General features: G+C 50.4%; 2 protein-coding genes across 4 annotated transcripts in view; both read right to left on the bottom strand.

Moving 5' to 3' along the window:
- LOC141071116 (uncharacterized) overlaps positions 1-21,593 on the bottom strand; it is a 79,834-nt gene extending 58,241 nt beyond the window's left edge. For 2 of the 3 annotated variants that reach the window (XM_073559602.1, XM_073559601.1), the window contains exon 1: positions 21,353-21,591. The gene's annotated coding sequence lies outside the window, so the exon portion shown is untranslated. Of the gene's footprint in view, positions 1-21,352 lie in introns of all 3 variants that reach the window. The other variant, XM_073559600.1, reaches the window with a different exon arrangement.
- On the bottom strand, positions 730-1,848 carry LOC141070710 (SCAN domain-containing protein 3-like). The gene has a single exon (XM_073559572.1). The coding sequence runs from the start codon at positions 1,846-1,848 to the stop codon at positions 730-732; it is 1,119 nt and encodes a 372-aa protein (XP_073415673.1).
- Positions 21,594-22,691: the final 1,098 nt, after the last annotated feature.

Genomic DNA, 22,691 nt, shown 5'->3' with positions numbered 1-22,691 from the left:
GGTCCCCAACCTTTTTTGCACCAGGGACCGGCTTCAAGCAAGCCCATTCTTCCATGGCCCGGCAGGGCGAGAATGGAGGCGTGTCAGGGGTGGGGCTTTGGTCATAAGGGGGCGGGGCTATGGACAGGTTTAGTAGTCAGTGCATACTTATCATAATATAACATTTATAATGTGAATGAGACTCAATTCACCATAGGTTTTGAAGTGGGAGCACTGGGCTTGTTTTCCTCCAACAAGACGGTCCCATCTAGGGGTGATGGGAGACAGCGACACCCGAAGTGTGTTCCTTATGTCCAGTCTACTCCGTAATCTCGTTTTTGCTGCTGTCATTGCAGAAAATCCAGTTTCACACAGATAGGATGTTGGAAATGGAAGCAAAGTTTTCAGTGCTTTTGTGGCGTTCTCAGGATATTCTGCCTTGACTTTAATCCAGAACGTTGGGAGATTTGACATCTCAAACATACTTTTAAGGCTACCATCATTTGCAATCTCAAGCAGTTGGTCTTCTTCAAGCACGGACAAGGTCGATTCACCTGGCTTGTTCACAAATGGGTTGCGAATCCATTCCTTCCTAGTTCGTGGGTCTTTTGTGGTTGGAAAGTAATGCTCAAACTGTACTGAAAGCTGAGATAGATGATCATGCACCAGCTGGGAGAATGAAGGTTCAGGCTCGCTCTCTTCCAAAATCCCTGCTAATATTTGAAACATATCAAATATTCCTGTTCTCACTCACCATCCCCATACTTCTAGTTTGGCTTTAAATGCAGCAACTTTATCTGCCAACTTGAAGGCAGTTGTCATTCTCCCCTGAAGTGACAGATTAAGTTCGTTCAACAAGTTGAATATGTCACATAAGTAAGCAAGTTTTGTGACCCATTCCTTACTACTGAAATGTGCTGCAAGTGGTGATTCTTTTTCTAAAAGAAATCTATGAAGCGGTTCTCGTAATTCAAAAACTCTGGCCAGTGCTCTACCTTTAGAAAGCCATCTGACTTCAGTGTGTAAGAGAAGACGCTTGTGCTCCGCGTCCATCTCCTCACAGAGCTGCTCAAACAGACGGTTAAGGGCGTATACTTTGATGTGATTAATAACTTTAATCACATCTTGCAAAACGGTGTTAAGTTCAGGTGACATTTTTCGGCTTGCCAGCATTTCTCTATGGATGACACAGTGAGTAGACTCGCATTCAGATGCAACCTGTTTGACCCGAGTAGTTAAACCAGAAAACCGTCCAGTCATGGCAGCTGCTCCGTCCGTGCATATACCTACACAAAATGACCAGTTTAATTTTCCTGATATGTAATCATCCAAAGACTTGAATAGTTCTGCATCTGTGGTGTTGGCTGCCAACAATAATGCACATAACATATCCTCATGCACATCCTCCTGGAAAATATATCGCACATAAACAAGCATCATTGCTTTCTTGTCAACATCAGTAGACTCATCAACCTGGATTGCATACCATGGTGACATATTAATCCTCTCTAACAATTGTACCTCGACGTCTTCTGCTATTTCATTAATTCGTCTAGTGACAGTGGTCGCTGAAAGAGGAACCTGTGCAACATTTTTAAATGCAGCCTCTCCAAAAAGTTTGTGGCAAATGTCCTTGGCAGCAGGCAGGATCAACTCTTCACCAATAGTGAAGGGCTTCTTAGCCTTAGCAATGCGGTTAGCCACCAAACATGATGCTCTCAGTGCAGACACATTTGTTGATGTGGTGGCCTTCAATAATTTCTTCTGTCCTTCATGTTCACGCTTTTTTCTTTCAAAAAACTCCAAAGGCTTGTCTTTTGATGCAGGGTGCTTGGTCTGTAAGTGGCGAGCCAGTTTTGAAGGCTTCATGGCCTCATTGGATAGCCGGTCGCCACATATCACACAGAGTGGGGTTGGGGCATTTGAATCGCCTGTTGCGATGAACCCATAATTTAAGTAGGACTCATTGTATTTTCTTTTAAATGCAGCTTTCTTTTTTTAGCAGTCATGGAGTCTTCATCTGTCTCATCATTAGGTCTTTCTCCCTTTTCAAAGAAGCTCTCTAGCAATGTTTGTTTTTCACTCATTTTACAAGAGTTGGAGGCGTAGTGGGCCCCTAACGCTGAAAGATTGATACTTCTACTGATGACTGTCACTGCTAATGATGATTGGAACCTACAAGGAAATGGAGCATTGAGCACTTAGAAAAAATTGTACTGGAGTACTGTATACATGCTGATTATTTTGTAATCATGGTGTATGCATGGCTCTGCTCCCACCCTTGTATACATGGCTTCGCTCACACCCTTGCATGCATGACTCTGCTCCCACCCTTGTATACATGGCTCCGCTCCCACCCTTGTATACCTGGCTCTGCTTCCACTCTCCCATCCTGTATACATGGCTCCACTCTCCCTCCCTTGTATATATGGCTCCGCTCCCACTCTCTCTCCCTTGTATATATGGCTCCGCTCCCACTTTCTCTCCCTTGTATATATGGCTCCGCTCCCACTTTCTCTCCCTTGTATATATGGCTCCGCTCCCACTCTCTCTCCCTTGTATATATGGCTCCGCTCCCACTCTCTCTCCCTTGTATATATGGCTCCGCTCCCACTCTCTCTCCCTTGTATATATGGCTCCGCTCCCACTCTCTCTCCCTTGTATATATGGCTCCGCTCCCACTCTCTCTCCCTTGTATATATGGCTCCGCTCCCACTCTCCCTCCCTTGTATATATGGCTCCGCTCCCACTCTCCCTCCCTTGTATATATGGCTCCGCTCCCATTCTCCCTCCCCAGTGTATATGGCTCCGCTCCCATTCTCCCTCCCCAGTGTATATGGCTCCGCTCCCATTCTCCCTCCCCAGTGTATATGGCTCCGCTCCCATTCTCCCTCCCCAGTGTATATGGCTCCGCTCCCATTCTCCCTCCCCAGTGTATATGGCTCCGCTCCCATTCTCCCTCCCCAGTGTATATGGCTCCGCTCCCATTCTCCCTCCCCAGTGTATATGGCTCCGCTCCCATTCTCCCTCCCCAGTGTATATGGCTCCGCTCCCATTCTCCCTCCCCAGTGTATATGGCTCCGCTCCCACTCTCGCTCCCTTGTGTATATGGCTCCGCTCCCACTCTCTCTCCCTTGTGTATATGGCTCCGCTCCCACTCTCCCTCCCTTGTATATATGGCTCCGCTCCCACTCTCCCTCCCTTGTATATATGGCTCCGCTCCCACTCTCCCTCCCTTGTATATATGGCTCCGCTCCCACTCTCCCTCCCTTGTATATATGGCTCCGCTCCCACTCTCCCTCCCTTGTATATATGGCTCCGCTCCCACTCTCCCTCCCTTGTATATATGGCTCCGCTCCCACTCTCCCTCCCTTGTATATATGGCTCCGCTCCCACTCTCCCTCCCTTGTATATATGGCTCCGCTCCCACTCTCCCTCCCTTGTATATATGGCTCCGCTCCCACTCTCCCTCCCTTGTATATATGGCTCCGCTCCCACTCTCCCTCCCTTGTATATATGGCTCCGCTCCCACTCTCCCTCCCTTGTATATATGGCTCCGCTCCCACTCTCCCTCCCTTGTATATATGGCTCCGCTCCCACTCTCCCTCCCTTGTATATATGGCTCCGCTCCCATTCTCCCTCCCTTGTATATATGGCTCCGCTCCCACTCTCCCTCCCTTGTATATATGGCTCCGCTCCCACTCTCCCTCCCTTGTATATATGGCTCCGCTCCCACTCTCCCTCCCTTGTATATATGGCTCTGCTCCCATTCTCTCTCCCTTATATTTATGGCTCCGCTCGGCTCCCCCATCCTCCCCATCATACTTACCCTCACGTCGCTGAACTTCCTTCCCGTCGCTGCACGTCCCTGCATCTCGCGGCGCTTCAGCTTCTTCCTGTGCGGAGCGGTCAGGTGCTACCGCTCATTAAGGTCCATGAATATGGACGCCACGCCTATGGGAGATGAGTGGCGTCCATATTCATGACCTTAAATGAGCGGTAGCACGTGACCGCTCAGCGCTGGATGAAGCCGCCGCGGGATGCAGGGTGAGTATCAGCTCCGCTCCCACTCTCCCTCCCTTGTATATATGGCTCCGCTCACACTCTCCCTCCCTTGTATATATGACTCAGCTCCCACTCTCCCTCCCTTGTATATATGACTCAGCTCCCACTCTCCCTCCCTTGTATATATGACTCAGCTCCCACTCTCCCTCCCTTGTATATATGACTCAGCTCCCACTCTCCCTCCCCTGTGTATATGGCTCAGCTCCCACTCTCCCTCCCCTGTGTATATGGCTCCGCTCCCACTCTCCCTCCCGTGTATATATAGCTCCGCTCCCACTCTCCCTCCCCTGTGTATATGGCTCCGCTCCCACTCTCCCTCCCTTGTATATATGGCTCCGCTCCCATTCTCCCTCCCCTGTATATATGGCTCCGCTCCCATTCTCCCTCCCCTGTATATATGGCTCCGCTCCCATTCTCCCTCCCCTGTATATATGGCTCCGCTCCCATTCTCCCTCCCCTGTATATATGGCTCCGCTCCCATTCTCCCTCCCCTGTATATATGGCTCCGCTCCCATTCTCCCTCCCGCCCCTGTATATATGGCTCCGCTCCCATTCTCCCTCCCGCCCCTGTGTATATGGCTCCGCTCCCATTCTCCCTCCCCTGTATATATGGCTCCGCTCCCATTCTCCCTCCCCTGTATATATGGCTCCGCTCCCATTCTCCCTCCCCTGTATATATGGCTCCGCTCCCATTCTCCCTCCCCTGTATATATGGCTCCGCTCCCACTCTCCCTCCCGCCCCTGTGTATATGGCTCCGCTCCCATTCTCCCTCCCCTGTATATATGGCTCCGCTTCCACTCTCACTCCCCTGTGTATATGGCTCCGCTCCCACTCTCCCTCCCTAGTATATATGGCTCCGCTCCCATTCTCTCTCCCTTATATTTATGGCTCCGCTCGGCTCCCCCATCCTCCCCATCATACTTACCCTCACGTCGCTGAACTTCCTTCCCGTCGCTGCACGTCCCTGCATCTCGCGGCGCTTCAGCTTCTTCCTGTGCGGAGCGGTCAGGTGCTACCGCTCATTAAGGTCCATGAATATGGACGCCACGCCTATGGGAGATGAGTGGCGTCCATATTCATGACCTTAAATGAGCGGTAGCACGTGACCGCTCAGCGCTGGATGAAGCCGCCACGGGATGCAGGGTGAGTATCAGCCGCTGCACCGCCCCCCGGCTCCCCTTGTGTCCGCGGACCGGCAAGGGCACTGCAACGGCCCGGTGCTGGGCCGCGGACCGGCGGTTGGGGACCCCTGGTCTAGTGTATGAAACTTTTCTTCTTCTGGAGTAGAAGGGTTACTAAAAAATGAGGGGAGGTGAATCTCTTGTGACCTATGAAACTTCCCTGCTACTTTTGGCAGGTATGAGGGGTCTGGTTTCAATATTAGCTGATCCTGGAATGTCAATAGAAAAGGGGGTTCTATTGAGAGTGCTTGTATGTCGCTAACTCTTCTAGCTGAGGTTAGTGCAACTAGTAGTACTGTCTTGAGAGATAGGTGCTTAAGGGATATCAAGTCTAATGGCTCAAAGGGGGAACGTGTAAGGGCCTCTAGTACGACATTCAAGTCCCAAGGAGGAACACTAGGTATGTGTACCGGTTCGCTCTGCTCACAGGCCGAGATGAATCTGGCTACCCATCTATTGCCTGCCACATTATAACTATAGAGGGCTCCTAGAGCAGACACCTGGACCTTCAGTGCGTTAACAGGTAGTCCCAATTCTTTCCCTTTTTGTAGAAACTCTAGGATCGGTGTTATCGGAATTTCTCTAGAGTCGGGAGCTGTGTGGAACTCTAGGAATTTCCTCCATACCCTGGTGTAAATTTTTTGTCGTCAATTTTCGACTCTGTAGGAGAGAATTGACTAACCCTTCCGTGAATCCTCTTGCTCGCAACATTTCCCTTTCAAGTTCCAAGCCGTCAAGTAGAGGTTGTCCACTTGAGGATGGAAGAATGGCCCCTGCGAGAGGAGCTTGAGGATTGAAGGAAGTACCCAAGGGTCTGTCACTGACATTGCCTGGAGGCAAGAGAACCATGGCCTCCTGGGCCAGAATGGCGCTATCAAGATTATTCGTGCCTTTACTGCCCTGATCTTCCTGATCACCTGCGGCAATAGTATGATTGGGGGAAATGCATATGCTAGTTTGAACCGCCATGGGGCTTGGAGGGCATCCAGAATTTCCGGACTGTCTGTCACGTTCAAAGAGGCGAATCTTCGCACCTGCCTGTTTTTCCTGGTGGCGAAGAGATCTAACTGGGGAAGACCCCATAGTGACACGATGCGTGTGAATATCTGCTGGCTCAGGCACCACTCTCCTTGCCGTAGTGTATGGCAGCTTAGAAAGTCTGCTTCCGAATTGTCTCTCCCTCTTATATGGAGGGCCGAGAGAGACAAAAAATGTTTTTCGGCTAAGGACAAGATCTTTCTTGCGGAAGACATTAAGGCGACTGATCGAGTCCCGCCTTGCCTGTTCAGATATGCGACCACTGTGGTGTTGTCTGAAAGGATTCTCACGTTTTCCCCTCGTAACTGTGGAAGAAAATGATATAATGCATGACTAACCGCCTTTAGCTCTTTCAAGTTTGAAGAATCCTGATCTTCACTTATATCCCATAGGCCCTGGGTGAAGGTGCCTCCCATATGAGCCCCCCATCCTGTGGGGCTGGCATCGGTAGTAATTATACGGGAGGGTGTTATCACCCATGGTACTCCCCCCGATAAATTATCATCCTCTAGCCACCATGCTAGGGAGGTTAGGACCGTCTGGGATAAAGTAATTTTCTTTGTCAAATTCCCACGGTCATGGGCCTCTTCGAAGAGAATTTGATACTGTAATTCCCTCATGTGGAACTGTGCCCATCGGAATGCAGGAAGTCAGGGACCCCAGGAGGGACATTGCATCCTTTAAGGATATGTGTGGCCTGTCTATTGCTGACCTGACCTTTATTTTAATCGCTGAAATTTTTACCTGTGGCAGCAGACATTTTTGATTTATGGAGTCTAGTTGGAGACCCAGGAAGGACTGAACGGATTGCGGCTCGATTCTGGACTTCTTGAAGTTTATTATCCAACCTAGAGCCTGTAGGGATAAGATTGCATCAGCAACTCGTTTATTACATTGCCGAGTTGAGTTTCCCATTATCAAAAAGTCATCCAGATAGGGTACTATCAGTGTGCCCTTTTGGCGTAAGAAAGCCATCACCTCCAGCATCACCTTTGTAAAGACTCGCGATGCGATGGAAAGGCCGAATGGCATGGCTGTGAACTGGAGATGTTGTATGGTGCCCTCGAGGAATACCGCCACTCTTAGGTATTTCTGATATCTGTAATGGATGGGAAGATGATAATAAGCATCTTTCAGATCCAAACCTGCCATCATACAATTGGGGAAGAGGAGCTTAATCGTAGATCTTATGGATTCCATCTTAAATTTATGGTTTATTATAAATGAATTTAGCTTCCTCAGGTTGATTATTGTCCTGAATGAGCCATCTGGTTTAGGTATCAGAAAGAGAGGGGAATAAAATCCTCTCCCTTCCTGCCCTTTAGGCACATGGACCAAAACTTTTTTGTCCAACAGACTCAAAATCTCAGCCTCCAGGGCTCGCTGTTGGATTTGTGAGCTGAAAGATGTTATGATAACTGAGTTAAGGGGTATGTGATTGAACTCTATATTTAACCCTTCTCTAACAATGCCCAGAACCCAAGGGCTGGCCGTAACCTTCTCCCATTCCTGAAGAAAAAATTTTTAGTCTCCCTCCTACTGGAGGGTCTGGCTCCTTAGCTCTTGTCCCTGCGGAAGGAGGATCCTCTAAACATGGCACCTTTGCCTTTTTTCTTCCTTCGTGGCCCAGCGATTTTGATTTTCTGCTTGTCTCCCTCTACCAAATGGTCGTCTCCTAAACGCCCTCCTATAAAATGGGAGGGGTTAGGGAACCCTTTTTTCCTTTCCTTTGCCTTAGTCAAGATTTCATTTAAGGCTTTCCCAAACAAGAACTCACCCTCGCAAGGAATGGCACACAAAGCTTTGCCTTGGATTGGGCGTCACCTCTCCAGCTTTTAAGCCATAGGCTGCGTCTGGCGTTATTAAGTAAGCCTGCTGTTCTGGCTGCCATGCGTAATTAATCCGCTGAAGCATCTGCTATATATGCTGCTGCGTCACGGGTCAGTGGTATAGCGGCTCGTAGCTTGTCTCTGGAGATCTTTTGGTCTATCTGCTGGTCTAGTTGATCAATCCAGACCAGCATAGAACGAGCTGTGCAAGTACTAGCTATTGCCGGTTCAAATGTGCCGGTAGCCGCCTCCCATGCCCTTTTTAATGAGCCATCAGCTTTTCGGTCAAGTGGGTCTTTTAGAATCCCTGCGTCCTCCACTGGTAAGGCCGATTGTTTTGAGGCGGAGGCGACTGCTGCGTCCACTTTCGGGACCTTAGACCATGATGACAGTTCTTCGTCGCTGAAGGGGTACCTTCTTTTTGAGGCCGAGGGAAGATAACCTCTCTAGTCCTGCTTCTCCCATTCCTTCTTAACCAGAGCTTTTATAGCTGGTATAACAGGAAAAAACTCTCCTTTTCCTATCTGTTAGCCCCGCAAACATAATTTCTTGTGTAGTTTGCGGCTCTTTTGCCTCTGTGCACCCCATGGTGTTCCTCACGGATTTCACCAAGTTGTCTATGTTATCTAAAGGAAAACACGAACGCCCCTCCATATCTGAGGAAGATGATGATGTGGATGCATTGGAAGTATCAGAGTATCGCTTCGTCCTCATCAGTCTCTATGCTAACCGTAGTTGGCTTGTTAGCCTTAGTATTTATAGGTATGCTGGACTGGGTTAGGGCCTGTAATTCTTCTCTTATTATAGCCCTCGTGTCTGTGGCTGATGTTGATGCCTGTTTTGCTGTTTCATTAATGCATTTTCTGCACAGCCTTTTTGTGTATGAGTCCGGTAGGGGACGTGTACAAAGGGCACATTCTTTATTTTTTGATTTTTTCCTTTCTCTTAGCCTGAGGTGGAGACGTAGCGAGGGAGAAGGGAGAGAGAGAGAGAGAGAGAGAGAGAGAGAGAGAGAGAGAGAGAGAGAGAGAGAGAGAGAGAGAGAGAGAGAGAGAGAGAGAGAGAGAGAGAGAGAGAGAAAGAGAGAGAAAGAGAGAGATATATATATCAGCTTGATAGGCCGAGAGTCGTCCACTCACCCAGAGAAGCTGTAGGTACCGGTTCAGGAGGCTGAGAAGGAAGCTTGTTGGCGTGGCTTCTATCCGAGGAACCTCGGCGTGAGTGATCCTTGGCTGCCGCTGTATCGCCTGCCTGGGGATGCGTGTCCTGTCTTGGTGAAGACATGATTGCACGCCGTACCCATATTCCCCCCCCCCCCCGGCTTTTTGTAAGCCCCTTCATTAGATTGGTACATCCCCCTCCAGGTGCGTCTGCTTGCGGCTAATTAGTATGCGCCCGGCCCGGAATACCACCACCGGCGCTCTGCAAATTAAAACGTCTTTTTTTTTTCTTCTTTCTTGGAGGGGGCGGGGAGCGCTCCTACATGCCTGTGCGCTCGCGATATTTCCCCTGCAGCTGCGCGTGCGCCCTGAGCTGAGGAACCTCCGGTAACCCGGAAGTTCCTCCTTACCCCTTCCTGTCGGCGCTGCATGTGCGTCCTCCTGGGCGCTGAAGCCTTAGGGACACCGGAGGTTACCGTCCTCACCTCCCGTTCCTGCGCTCCCACACGGACCGGGATGGATCCTCCCGCAATCCCGGTGGCGTGTGACCCTGCAGGGGAACCCCCGGTCGGCCTCACCCGGCACCGGCGTTTCTGCTCACACTGCTTCTGTCAGACGAGGATGGAGCCGAATGCCAGCACTCCCCCGTCGCTGCTTCCAGACCGGAACCCCTGCCGTTCCTGCAGATACTGCACAGGCGGTTCCTTGGCCCAGGTAAGACTGTAGCGAATCCTGTGGTTCCCATAGGAACAGGAAACCAACTGAGGAGAGGTGGACCGCCCTCTTTTATCTCTGTAGGTTTCCTGTTCCTATGGGTGGATCCCTCTCTCCAAGTGGGTGCTGTCGTGGCGAAGAGTAAAATAAGCAATATGTGGGAGTCGGAGTTAGAGTCGGTGTAAGGGAAATTGAGGAGTGGGAGTCAGTTGCAGGTTTGGCTAACCGACTCCACAGCCCTGTGCCACGTTCCTGGTTTTCTAGCAGTAGATCGCCCTCCTCCTGGTCTGAGCCCTGTATGTCTGATTCTTTGTCTGAGCCTAGTTCCAATTCTCTTTGCTCCGACTCCCACCTAGGCCTTTTATGGCTCGGGCCTGGACTGGGGGATTGCTGTTGTGCGATAGTAGACAGGGAGGCCTGCACCGCTTCGCGGATCAGGGTCCTCATTTCAGACAGGAGGGACAGCTGTTCCTCCCTTACAACTCTGGACGTACAGGGTCCACATAGGGTTTTGCTGTAATTATCCGCCAACTTCACATAGCTTATGGGGCATCAGTTGGATTTTGCAGAGGCCTTGTCCGACCTTTTAGCCATGGGTAGGGGTGCTGGTGGGGTACCCTTATCCTAGATGGAACAAGAATTGGGATAGTCAGGACTAGGAGCTGAGGCCTAAGATAGTGTTGGGGATTGAGTGTCAGGGGTCCGAGTTCTGCGCCATGCGCACTTACCCCTGCATCCTTGATCCTGTCCGCCATGTTACTGCACTCTTTCCCCTCGAGCATCAGGGAGCCTGTCAGCTGCCTGTCTCAAAGCGCATCACCTGCGTTCCCTGACTGGAATGCACGCTGTGTGAGACGTCGCCCGGAGGATGACGTCTTCTGATCCCCCGGGGTCGCTTCCGCGTTCCAAGCCTGGAACGCACGCCTGCTCTGGGACTCTGACGCCACTGCTGCTTCTACGCTCCATGCTGTGGAACGCATGCTGGCTCCTAGCGCCCCCGACGTCACAGCAAGTGTGACGCTCTTCTCGCTTTGCAGTCTGTCAGCGGCTGCTTGTTCCACACTCCCGGGCGCCCCTGACGTCACCGGATGCCAATTTCCGGAAGTGATGGCCCGAGGAATGGCGCCTAAGCCGAGAGCCTCCCACCGGGAGGAGAGGCTCTACTCAGGAGCCTGTCCGCTCACTGGTCTCTGGGGTAGAGGGACTCCCCACCGGAGAGTTTCGGCCCTGGGCCACTTGACAGGTGGAAGGGTATTGGACCTCCATGGTGCTGCCAGGAGGGACGTCTTGGAAAAAAGGAATATTTTACAGTTAAGCACATGATTTGGGAGAGAAACAAAAACATACAGTATATGGTTTTGAAAATTACTGCGTGGTAGGAGAGTGCGGTTATTATTCTTATTAGTCTTCCCTGCAGAGGGAACCCGGCTTTCTGGATTGCTCCAGCTGATCAGCTGTTCGGCTTCGCAGCTGCATGCTGTGTGACAGTCACAATACAACACATGCATGGAAAGCCCAACAAATAGGCTGCAGAGGGAACCCGAATACCTGGATTGTTCCGGCTGATCAGCTGTCTGGTGCTGTAGTTGCATGTGTCGCAGCTGTGTGACATTCACAACACATGCATGGAGAGCTTGTTTTCAATGATGTTCAGATCAGGGGACTGTGAGGGCCATTGTAAAACCTTTAGCTTCTGCATTTGAGGATTTTAACGTGTCTTTAGGATCACTATTAGTGACGAGTGAACGTGCTCGGATAAGGTGTTATCAGATTGCTCATTTGTTAGGCAATCCCTGCATGTGTTTCGGCTGTTGAACAGCCACGAGACATGCAGCCAATGCAACTCGAACGTAGTAATTGAGGAGGGCGAAGATACTCTATTAGCTCATGAGTGTGCTCGGATAACACCTTATCCAAGCACGCTCACTCATCACTAATCATTATTCATTTTTAGACGCCTTCCTTTTTTCAACTTCGGCTTTTTAAAGATGGTGTTATGTTTGCATCAAGAATTTGTTCAACTTTCACTGAATCCATCCTTCCCTCTACCGGAGAAATTTTTCTAGTGACGTTGGCTGCAACACAACCCCAAAGCATGATTGATCCTCCCCCATGCTTAATGGTCGGAGATGTTCTTTTTCTGAAATTCTGTGCAAATTTTCGCCACACATACCTTTGATCATTGTAGCCAAAGAGTTCTATTTTAACCTCATCAGTCCACAGAACTTGTTTCCGAAATGCATCAGTATCAGGCTTGTTTAGATGTTCTTTTACATATGCCTGATGCTGAGTTTTATGGCGAGGACATAGGAGAGGTTTTATTCTGATGATTGTTCCATCAACGCAATATTTATGCAGGAGTTTCTGAACAGTAGAACTATGTACCACTCCAAAGTCTGCTAAATCTTTAGGGATTCTAATTTGCCTCTCTAGTAGTGATGAGCGAGTATACTCATTGCCCGGGTTTTCCCGAGCATGCTCGGGTGTCCTCCGAGTGTTTTGGCGTGCTCGGAGATTTAGTTTTCGTTGTCTCAGCTGCATGATTTGCGACTTGTAGACAGGCTGAATACATGTGGGAATTCCCTAACAAACAGGCATTCCACACATGTATTCAGGCTGTCTAGCAGTCGCAAATCATGCAACTGAGTCGACGAAAACTAAATTTCCGAGCACTCCAAAATACTCGGAGGACACCCGAGCATGCTCGGGGAGATCCGAGCAACGAGTATGCTCGCTCGTCACTACTCTCTAGCAATACTACGAAAAGTTCTCACTGGCATTATGCTTGGTCTCTCAGACCTCATCTTGACCTCCATTTTTCCTGTTTACTGCCCATTTCTTAATTACATTTCAAACTGAGGAAAGGGCAACTTGAAAACGCTTTGCTATCTTTTTATAGCCTTCTCCTGATTTGTGGGCTTCCACCATTTTAATTCTCAGACTGCTAGGTAGTTGCTTAGAAGAACCCATCACTGCAGTTTTTTGGCACAAGGCTAGAGGAGGCTGGGTTTTTATAAAGCTGGAAAATTTGAATCACCTGTCCTTTCCCAATTATAATAGTGAACAAGCCATAATCCTAACAGGCTAATCAACGTCTGAAACCTTGGTCAAACTCATCAGAGCACACAAAACTCTAAGGGTGGTTTCACATTAGCGCTTTTTAAGCGCACGCACGGCCGGGGGTAGCTCCGCCCCCGAGCCGGCTCTCTGCCCGGCGTGCCCGCCCCTTGCTTGTAGCGCCGCCTCCTAGCGCACAGCGGCGCCTGTGATCGGCGCACCCCATCTTTAGCATAGGGTGCGCAGATCGTGCGCAGGCCGTGCGCTAGTTGCGCTTTGACCTGCGCTGCGCACTTTTGACGGTGCGCCGTGCGCGCCAAAATGCGAAAAGTTTGATTTTGGCACGCACGGCGCACCGTCAAAAGTGCGCAGCGCAGGTCAAAGCGTAACTAGCGCACGGCCTGCGCACGATCTGCGCACCCTATGCTAAAGATAGGGTGCGCCGATCACAGGCGCCGCTGTGCGCTAGGAGGCGGCGCTACAAGCAAGGGGCGGGCACGCCGGGCAGAGAGCCGGCTCGGGGGCGGAGCTACCCCCGGCCGTGCGTGCGCTTAAAAAGCGCTAATGTGAAACCACCCTAAGGGTGTCAAAACGTCTGCACTGGCCCATTTTCCTTTTTATAATGTAGAAAATTACATATTTATTTTTTTGCCCAAGATACAAAGGCAATGTGTCATCTTTAAATATAGGCCTTGAGGACGGACAAATAAAAAAGTTATGGCTCTTAAAAGAAGGGGAGGAAACTATGGAAAATTGCCTGGGGGCGAATGGGTTGATTAATTAGTCGCACCGTACTCCAGCAAGCCAGTTTATTAAGATTGGTGTGCGCAACATCATTCTTAATAAAACAAATCTTATGTTTCACACTTATTCAAGCAAACCTTATGTGACTGGAATCCATTCATGTTCTAGGGTATATCCCACGATCCGGAATAGGAACATTTTGGACGCAGATCACCCATGCTGCATCCAAACCGCTATATTCTAGGTTAGAATCACTTATAAAATCCCATGTGCTTTTGTTTGACGCTGCGTAAACTCAGCCGTGACGTGGGTTTACGAGTCGCAGCATGTCAATTATCTCAGCTGCGTAGTTGCACCCATAGCCATTCATTAGATCCTGATATATACTGAATGTGGGTAAATAGCCTAAGGCTGTGAGCACACGTAAGCATTTTTTTTACGTTTAAGCGTTTTTACCGGCAAAAACACTTAAACGCTTACAAGAAGCATCCCATTCATTTTACTGAATTCTGCACTTTTTGTGCATATTGATGCGTTTTTTTCCGCAAAAAAAAACGCATCGCAATAAAAAACGCAGAATGCTCATTAATTTCGAGGAAAAATCCGCATTTCTAACTACATTCTGAGACTGGGAATGCTCTGGAAAAAAACGCATAAGAAACGCACGGGAAAAAAAAACGTGCAGAAAAAAAAACCGCATGTTTCCTGGAAAGGAGTCTGGTTTTTAGTCAGAAATTTTCTGCATACGTGGGTACATAGCCTTATAGTAGATAAACCTGTATATGGTGAAAGAACCAAATCTGCTGTGAGTTGAGTATGGACTGTGATGCATGGACTGGCGGCAAGTCTCGTGACCTGAGCTCGACAGCCTCAAATATGCCCATTCGACTGTCAAGCTCAGGTAAGGGGACCTGCAGCAAGTCTGTATAGTGGTCCATACTCAGATCGTGTTTCACATACTCCTGAATCACCATGTATTATTATTATTATTATTAATAATATTTATTTATATAGCGCCATTGATTCCATGGTGCTGTACATGAGAAGGGGTTACATACAAATAACAGATATCACTTACAGTAAACAAACTAACAATCACAGACTGATATAGAGGGGAGAGAAGACCCTGCCCTTTCGGGCTTACATTCTACAGGATGGTGGAGAAGGAGATAGTAGGTTGGGGGGTTGCAGCAGCTCCAGTGATGGTGAGGCGGTAGCTCCAGTAGTGGTGAGAGGGTAGTGGGGTCATTGCAGGCTGTAGGCTTTCCTGGAGAGATGGGTATTCAGGTTCCGTCTGAAGGATCCGAGTGTGGTTGATAGCCGGACATGTTGGGGCAAAGAATTCCAGAGGATGGGGGCTATTCGGGAGAAGTCTTGGAGGCGGTTGGGTCAAGAGCGAATAAATGTTTCGAGGAGAGAAGGAGGTCTTGGGAGGATCGGAGATTACGTGAGGGAAGATATCGGGAGATTAATTCAGAGATATATGGAGGAGACAGGTTATAGATGGCCTTGTAGGTCAGTATTAGTAATTTGAATTGGATACGCTAAGGGAATGGAAGCCAGTGAAGAGATTTGCAGAGGGGAGAAGCAGAGGAGTAGCGAGGAGAGAGATGAATTAGTCGGGCAGCAGAGTTAAGGATGGACTGGAGAGGTGCGAGGGTGTTAGCAGGGAGGCCACAGAAAAGGATGTTGCAGTAGTCGAGACGCGAGATGATGAGGGCATGCACAAGCATTTTAGTAGATTGAGGGTTGAGGAAGGGACGAATTCTGGAAATATTTTTGAGCTGGAGGTGGAGAGAGCTTGGATGTGCGGTTTAAAGGACAGGGAAGAGTCAAGGGTTACTCCGAGGCAGCGGACCTCCGGTACGGGGGAAAGCGTGATGTCGTCAATTATGATAGGTAAGGAGGATCTGTGAAATGGGGGAAAGATGATCAGTTCAGATTTGTCCACATTCAGTTTGAGGAAGCGGGAGGAGAAGAAGGAGGATATGGCTGATAGACACTCCGGGATTCTGGACAGCAGAGAGGTGACGTCTGGGCCAGAGAGGTAGATCTGAGTGTCATCGGCATAAAGATGGTACTGGAATCCGTGGGACTTTATGAGTTGCCCCAGGCCAAGTGTATAGATTGAGAAGAGTAGGGGTCCTAGAAGAGAGCCTTGGGGGACTCCAACAGAGAGAGGGTGGGATGAGGAGGTAGTGTGGGAGTGGGAGACGCCGAATGTGCGGTTGGAGAGGTATGAGGAGATCCAGGATAGGGCAATGTCTTTGATGCCAAAGGAAGAGAGGATCTGTAGTAGGAGGCAGTGGTCAACTGTGTCGAAGGCTGAGGACAGGTCTAGAAGCAGGAATATAGAGTATTGTCCATTCACTTTGGCTGTAAGTAGGTCGTTAGTAATTTTGGTCAGGGCTGTCTCAGTGGAGTGATGTGGGCGGAAACCAGATTGTAGATTGTCAAAGAGCAGGTTAGATGAGAGATGGGAGGAAAGTTTAGCGTGGACGTGCTGCTCCAGGAGTTTGGAAGCGAATGGGAGCAGCGATATTGGGCGATAGCTGGACATAGCGGTTGGGTCGAGGGTATGCTTTTTGAGGATAGGCATGATTGTAGCATGTTTGAAAGCAGAGGGGAAGGTACCGGAAGTTAGTGATAGGTTGAAGAGGTGGGTTAGAGATGGGATAAGAGTGGTGGCGATGTTGGGGAGGAGGTGGGATGGGGTCAAGTGCACAAGTGGTGAGGTGTGATATGGAGAGAAGAGCAAGCTCCCCTTCAGTGATGTTGGATAAGGAGGTTATGGGGTTTGGGCATTGGTCTGGTATACAAAGGGGTTGTGGTGGTTGAATAATAAAGACTTGATGTGTAATAATAAATAATAAAGACTTTCCTCAGCAGAGCTTAGGGAAGTTGGTGGGCGACCGTGGTGGGCGGAGGAGGGAGTTAAAAGTATTGAACAACTGTTTGGGGTTGTGGGATAAGTAAGATACAAGGGATGTGAAGTAGGCCTGTTTAGCAGAGGTGAGAGCTGATTTGAATGCGACTGTTGCTTGTTTGAGTGCAGTGAAGTAGTCTTGGGAATGCGTTTTCTTCCAGCGCCGTTCAGCAATTCTGGATGCTTGCCGAAGCTTTTTAGTGGTGTTATTCTGCCAGGGTTGTCTATTGATTCGTTGCACTCTGTAATGCATGACAGGGGCGACCGAGTCGATGGCTGATGCAAGAGTGGCATTGTAGAAACTAGTGGCAGTGTCTGTGTCGTGGAGTGAAGATATGGAGGACAGTGGTAGGATAGAGTCAGAGAGCATGCGAGTGTCTTGATGTGCAAGGTTTCTGCGGGGCTGCACGTGTTGCTGGACATGGGTGACAGGTGAGGACAGGGATGAGAAAGTGAGTAGATGGTGGTCAGAAGAGGGAGAGGTGAGGTTGTGAAGTTAGAAAGAGAGCAGAGGCGGGTGAAGACCAGGTCTAATGTGTGTCCGTCTGTGTGGGTGGCTGAGGAGGACCACAGAATAAGTCCAGAGGAAGAAGTGAGCGACAGAAGTTTTGAGGCTGCTGACTGGTGGGTGTCAGTGGGGATGTTGAAGTCACCCATGATAATGGTGGGAATGTCAGCAGAGAGAAAGTGGAGGAGCCAGGTTGAGAATTGGTCAATAAAGGCAGTGGTGGGGCCTGGAGGTCGGTATATGACAGCCACTTGGAGGTTGGAGAGAGAGTAGATGCGGACAGAGTGGACTTCAAAAGAGGGGACGATAAGGGAGGGAAGAGGTGGGATTGGGTTGAAGGTGCAGTTGGAAGAAAGGAGAAGGCCCACTCCTCCACCATGTCTGTTGCCAGGGCGAGGAGTGTGGGTAAAGTGGAGGCCGCCATAGCATAGAGCAGCAGGGGAGGCGGCGTTGGAGGGTGTCAGCCATGTTTCAGTGAGGCCAAGGAAGGAAAAATTGAGAGGTAAAGAGGTCGTGAATCACATGGAGTTTATTGCAGACGGAGCGGGCATTCCAGAGTGATACAGAAAGAGGGAGCAGGGTGGTGGTGTCAAAGGCACAGGTTTGAGGTTGGAAAGATTTTGGGTGTTTTTTTTAGATTGAGAGTGATAGAAGGGAGTAATAATGGGAGGTGTGAGCTGTGGGGGGCCAGGATTGGGAGATATGTTGCCAGAAGTGAGGAGAAGCAGAGAGAGGCAGAGGAGGTGAGAGGAGGAGATTTGGGAGATGTGTTTTGTTAGGAGAGATATGAAGTTGAGGAGCAGGTCAGCAGAGGCGGTCAGATGGGGGGGGGGCAAGAGGGAAGGAAAGATTATTACTTGGTTAGAGGGTGCTGGGGACTGTGGATAGCGAAGGAGAGTCAGGAGTACTGAAGGCAAAACCATTAGAGCATATTTCAGCATGGTAAGAGTAAGTGTGGAGCTGACAGAAAGAAATGTGGTATTTTAAACAGAGTTTTGGCGTACCTTCTGGCTCATTTCTGGCATATTTCAATATTTATCCTTATAATGGCATCCTTGCAATGGCAGACCAATCTCTAAGAATTTATAACGGCTCAAATGCACATCAAACAGGCCCAGGTGTGATCAGGAAGGAGGGGCAGCAGGGAGACTGGTTACACACAGGTTTACACTGTGTTCCAAATTATTATGCAAAAAATATTTCCTCATATTTTCTCTAAATCACCTATATGAATTGCAGTCAGTTATTTTCCAGTCATCTAATATTCTAGTATAATTGCAATGTTTTTGAACAAACTGCCTATGAAAACAGTATATTTTTAAAAATAAACACTCAAAATGCATGTTCCAAATTATTATGCACAGCAGAGTTTAACCTTTTTATTTTGAACAAAAAAATGGTCAATTGTGAAATGATAATCATTATCAGCTTATTACAAAATGAAATCAAACAGTTTTCAAGTCAAAACTTTATTTTAGGTGATGTTACATTTGCACATAGGACCCCTTGTTCGAAAGAAGCTTCTGAACTCTCTCGTCCATTGAATTTGTCAGTTTTTGGATGGTTTGTGCTTCAATTGTTTTGCATGTGGACAGAAAATCCTCCCAGAGCTGTTGCTTAGATGTGAACTGCCTACCGCCATCATAGACACTCCTTTTGATGATGCTGCAGAGGTTCTCAATGGGGTTGAGGTCAGGGGAAGATGGTGGCCACACCATAAGTTTGTCCTCTTTTATGCCCATAGCAGCCAGAGAGGCAGATGTGTTATTTGCAGCATGAGACGGTGCATTATCATGCATGAAAATGATCTTGCTGCGGAAAGCACGGTTCTTCCTCTTGAACCATGGCAGGAAGTGCTGTTTTAGAAACTCCACATAGATTATGGAGTTCATCTTTACCCCTTCAGGGATCCTAAAGGGGCCGACAATCTCTCTCTCCCCATGATTCCAGCCCAAAACATTACTCCACCTCCTCCTTGTTGGCGCCTTAGCCGTGTTTTCATGGGTTGCCCATCAACCAGCCATCCTCCCCATCGAGCGTTGCACGGCACTCATTGGTGAACAAAACAGTTTGGAAGTCAGTCTTCATGTATCGTTTGGCCCACTGGAGCCGTTTCTGCTTGTGTGCAGTGGATAGAGGTGGTCGACAGGATGGCTTACGCACAGCTGCAAACCTCTCAAGGACCCTGCATCTTGTTGTTCGGGGGACATTGGAGGCACCAGCAGCTTCAAAAGCTTGTCTACTGCTATGACAAGGCATTTTTGCAGCTGCTCTTTTAACCTGACGCAATTGCCTGTTGGAAAGCGTCCTCAATTTTTCCTTATCAACACGCACACGTGTGTGCTGGGAATCAGCTACATACTTCTTGATTGTGCGATGATCACGATGAAGTGTCTCGGCAATGTTGATTGTAGTCATGCCTTGACCTAAATACGCCACAATTTGTTGCTTCTCAGCAGCCGACACATCCTTTTTCTTTCCCATTTTGGCAAAAAATGTAGGCTGCTTAATAATGTGGAACAGCCTTCTTAAGTAGTCTTGTCTTTATTTGGACACACCTGCCAAACTAATTTAAACAGATATCTGCAATTGCTTTCAGTGATATAAAGAGGCCTGACACACATCACCATCAATGAGTTTAAATGACAAACAAAAAAATTCTAACCTTATAACTCCTAAACTCTTTTTGCATAATAATATGGAACACAGTTTAATTAGAAGTCAGGAAGGGAGAAAAAAAAAAAAAAAAAAAAAAAAAAAAAAGATCCAGGAGGGCAGCTCTATCATTGATAGCAGATAGATACAGGAGTGATTGGGGTTCAGGAGAGATGGGTGTTGATGGGATTGCAGCCAGGGGACAAACAGAAACTGGGCCGCCTCCAGTTTACCTCAGGCGCGCAGAGGGACGGGGCCGCCTCCAGTTTACCTCGGGCGCGCAGAGGGACGGGGCCGCCTCCAGTTTACCTCGGGCGCGCAGAGGGACGGGGCCGCCTCCAGTTTACCTCGGGCGCGCAGAGGGACGGGGCCGCCTCCAGTTTACCTCGGGCGCGCAGAGGGACGGGGCCGCCTCCAGTTTACCTCGGGCGCGCAGAGGGACGGGGCCGCCTCCAGTTTACCTCGGGCGCGCAGAGGGACGGGGCCGCCTCCAGTTTACCTCGGGCGCGCAGAGGGACGGGGCCGCCTCCAGTTTACCTCGGGCGCGCAGAGGGACGGGGCCGCCTCCAGTTTACCTCGGGCGCGCAGAGGGACGGGGCCGCCTCCAGTTTACCTCGGGCGCGCAGAGGGACGGGGCCGCCTCCAGTTTACCTCGGGCGCGCAGAGGGACGGGGCCGCCTCCAGTTTACCTCGGGCGCGCAGAGGGACGGGGCCGCCTCCAGTTTACCTCGGGCGCGCAGAGGGACGGGGCCGCCTCCAGTTTACCTCGGGCGCGCAGAGGGACGGGGCCGCCTCCAGTTTACCTCGGGCGCGCAGAGGGACGGGGCCGCCTCCAGTTTACCTCGGGCGCGCAGAGGGACGGGGCCGCCTCCAGTTTACCTCGGGCGCGCAGAGGGACGGGGCCGCCTCCAGTTTACCTCAGGCGCGCAGAGGGACGGGGCCGCCTCCAGTTTACCTCAGGCGCGCAGAGGGTCGAGGCCACCGCTATTTTAGCTCAGGCACAGAAGTGATGGCACAGACACCACTGGTCAGCCTATACAAGCGCCGTGACGCTCTAATAATTGATTATCGGATCCTGTGGTAACAGCCATGAGCAGAGATCGCTCCAATCTTGGCCTCCTACGATTTGGGTTAATGGTTTGCCATGACAGCCAGATATCTCATAAAGGAGCAACAGAACGGCGGTCGGTCGGTGCCCCGATATCACCTGAGGGGGCGCAGTACACACAATGACGTAACTATCCCCCCGATGCAGTAGCCGCACACACCACAGAGCGGCGCCACCTGCCGCACTCAGCGCGGGAGAGTCACACTACAGGGGGAGGGAGGGGGATGTGTGGAGGAGGGAATATCGGACTGTGGGGGTCACGTATCCTGAGCTTCATAGGTCACTGAGTATCAAAAAGTTACGTCTGTTACACCACAGAGATGGAAAAGGAACAGGCTCAGCACTGAGGGGGTTAATGCCCAGTAATGGGGAATCTCCAGCACCTACCTCCACCTGCAGAGCCGCACACTAGGTATACGGTCTAATGGCGCGGCTTTAGTAACGGATGACGTCACAGGAAAGAGCGGCGTAACACCAGGAAGCAGCAGTGCAAGCGTGTGATAGGCACATAGGAGGGAAATGCTCCTGTGTAACGAACCTACAGGACCTGGGATGAGGTAACAGGAGGGGAGGAGTCAGGGGTCACATGATCAGGGGCCTCAGTGTATGCAGGACTCTGCTGTGCTGGGTGTCATGGTGCCGGATGAGGGGAAGATTCTGTGTGGGGTCAGTAGGGGTTTATAGTGTGGATACAGCGGAGCTGTGTGTGTTTACGAGGTGTACTGAGCGGAGCCGTGTGTGTACGTGGTGTACGTATTGCAGCCGTGTGTGTACGTGGTGTACGTATTGCAGCCGTGTGTGTACGAGGTGTACGGAGCGGAGCCGTGTGTGTAAGAGGTGAGCGGAGCCGTGTGTGTAAGAGGTGTACTGGGCGGAGCCGTGTGTGTACGAGGTGTATGGGGCGGAGCCGTGTGTGTACGTGGTGTACGTATTGCAGCCGTGTGTGTACGAGGTGTACGGAGCGGAGCCGTGTGTGTAAGAGGTGTACTGGGCGGAGCCGTGTGTGTAAGAGGTGTACTGGGCGGAGCCGTGTGTGTACGAGGTGTATGGGGCGGAGCCGTGTGTGTACGTGGTGTACGTATTGCAGCCATGTGTGTAAGAGGTGTATGGGGCGGAGCCGTGTGTGTAAGAGGTGAGCGGAGCCGTGTGTGTACGAGGTGTATGGGGCGGAGCCGTGTGTGTACGAGGTGTACGGGGCGGAGCCGTGTGTGTACGAGGTGTACGGGGCGGAGCCGTGTGTGTACGAGGTGTACGGAGCGGAGCCGTGTGTGTACGAGGTGTACGGAGCGGAGCCGTGTGTGTACGAGGTGTACGGAGCGGAGCCGTGTGTGTACGAGGTGTACGGGGCGGAGCCGTGTGTGTACGAGGTGTACGGGGCGGAGCCGTGTGTGTACGAGGTGTACGGGGCGGAGCCGTGTGTGTACGAGGTGTATGGGGCGGAGCCGTGTGTGTACGAGGTGTACGGGGCGGAGCCGTGTGTGTACGAGGTGTACGGGGCGGAGCCGTGTGTGTACGAGGTGTACGGGGCGGAGCCGTATGTGTACGAGGTGTTTGGAGCGGAGCCGTGTGTGTACGGAGCAGGGCTATGGGTGTACGGAGTGGAGCCGCGTGTGTACAGGGTGTACAGAGCTGGGCCATGTGTGTACTAGGTGTACGAATCGGAGCCGTGTGTACGAGATGTACGGAGCGGAGCCGTTGTGTACGCGGTGTATGGAACGGAGCCGTG

Source organism: Dendrobates tinctorius, unplaced genomic scaffold (assembly GCF_039654945.1).
Source record: "Dendrobates tinctorius isolate UK_male_01 unplaced genomic scaffold, ASM3965494v1 ptg000014l, whole genome shotgun sequence".
In the NCBI taxonomy this organism is placed as follows: Eukaryota; Metazoa; Chordata; class Amphibia; order Anura; family Dendrobatidae; genus Dendrobates; species Dendrobates tinctorius.
Note: the sequence above shows the minus strand (reverse complement) of the source record. Positions and strands in the feature narration are given on the sequence as shown.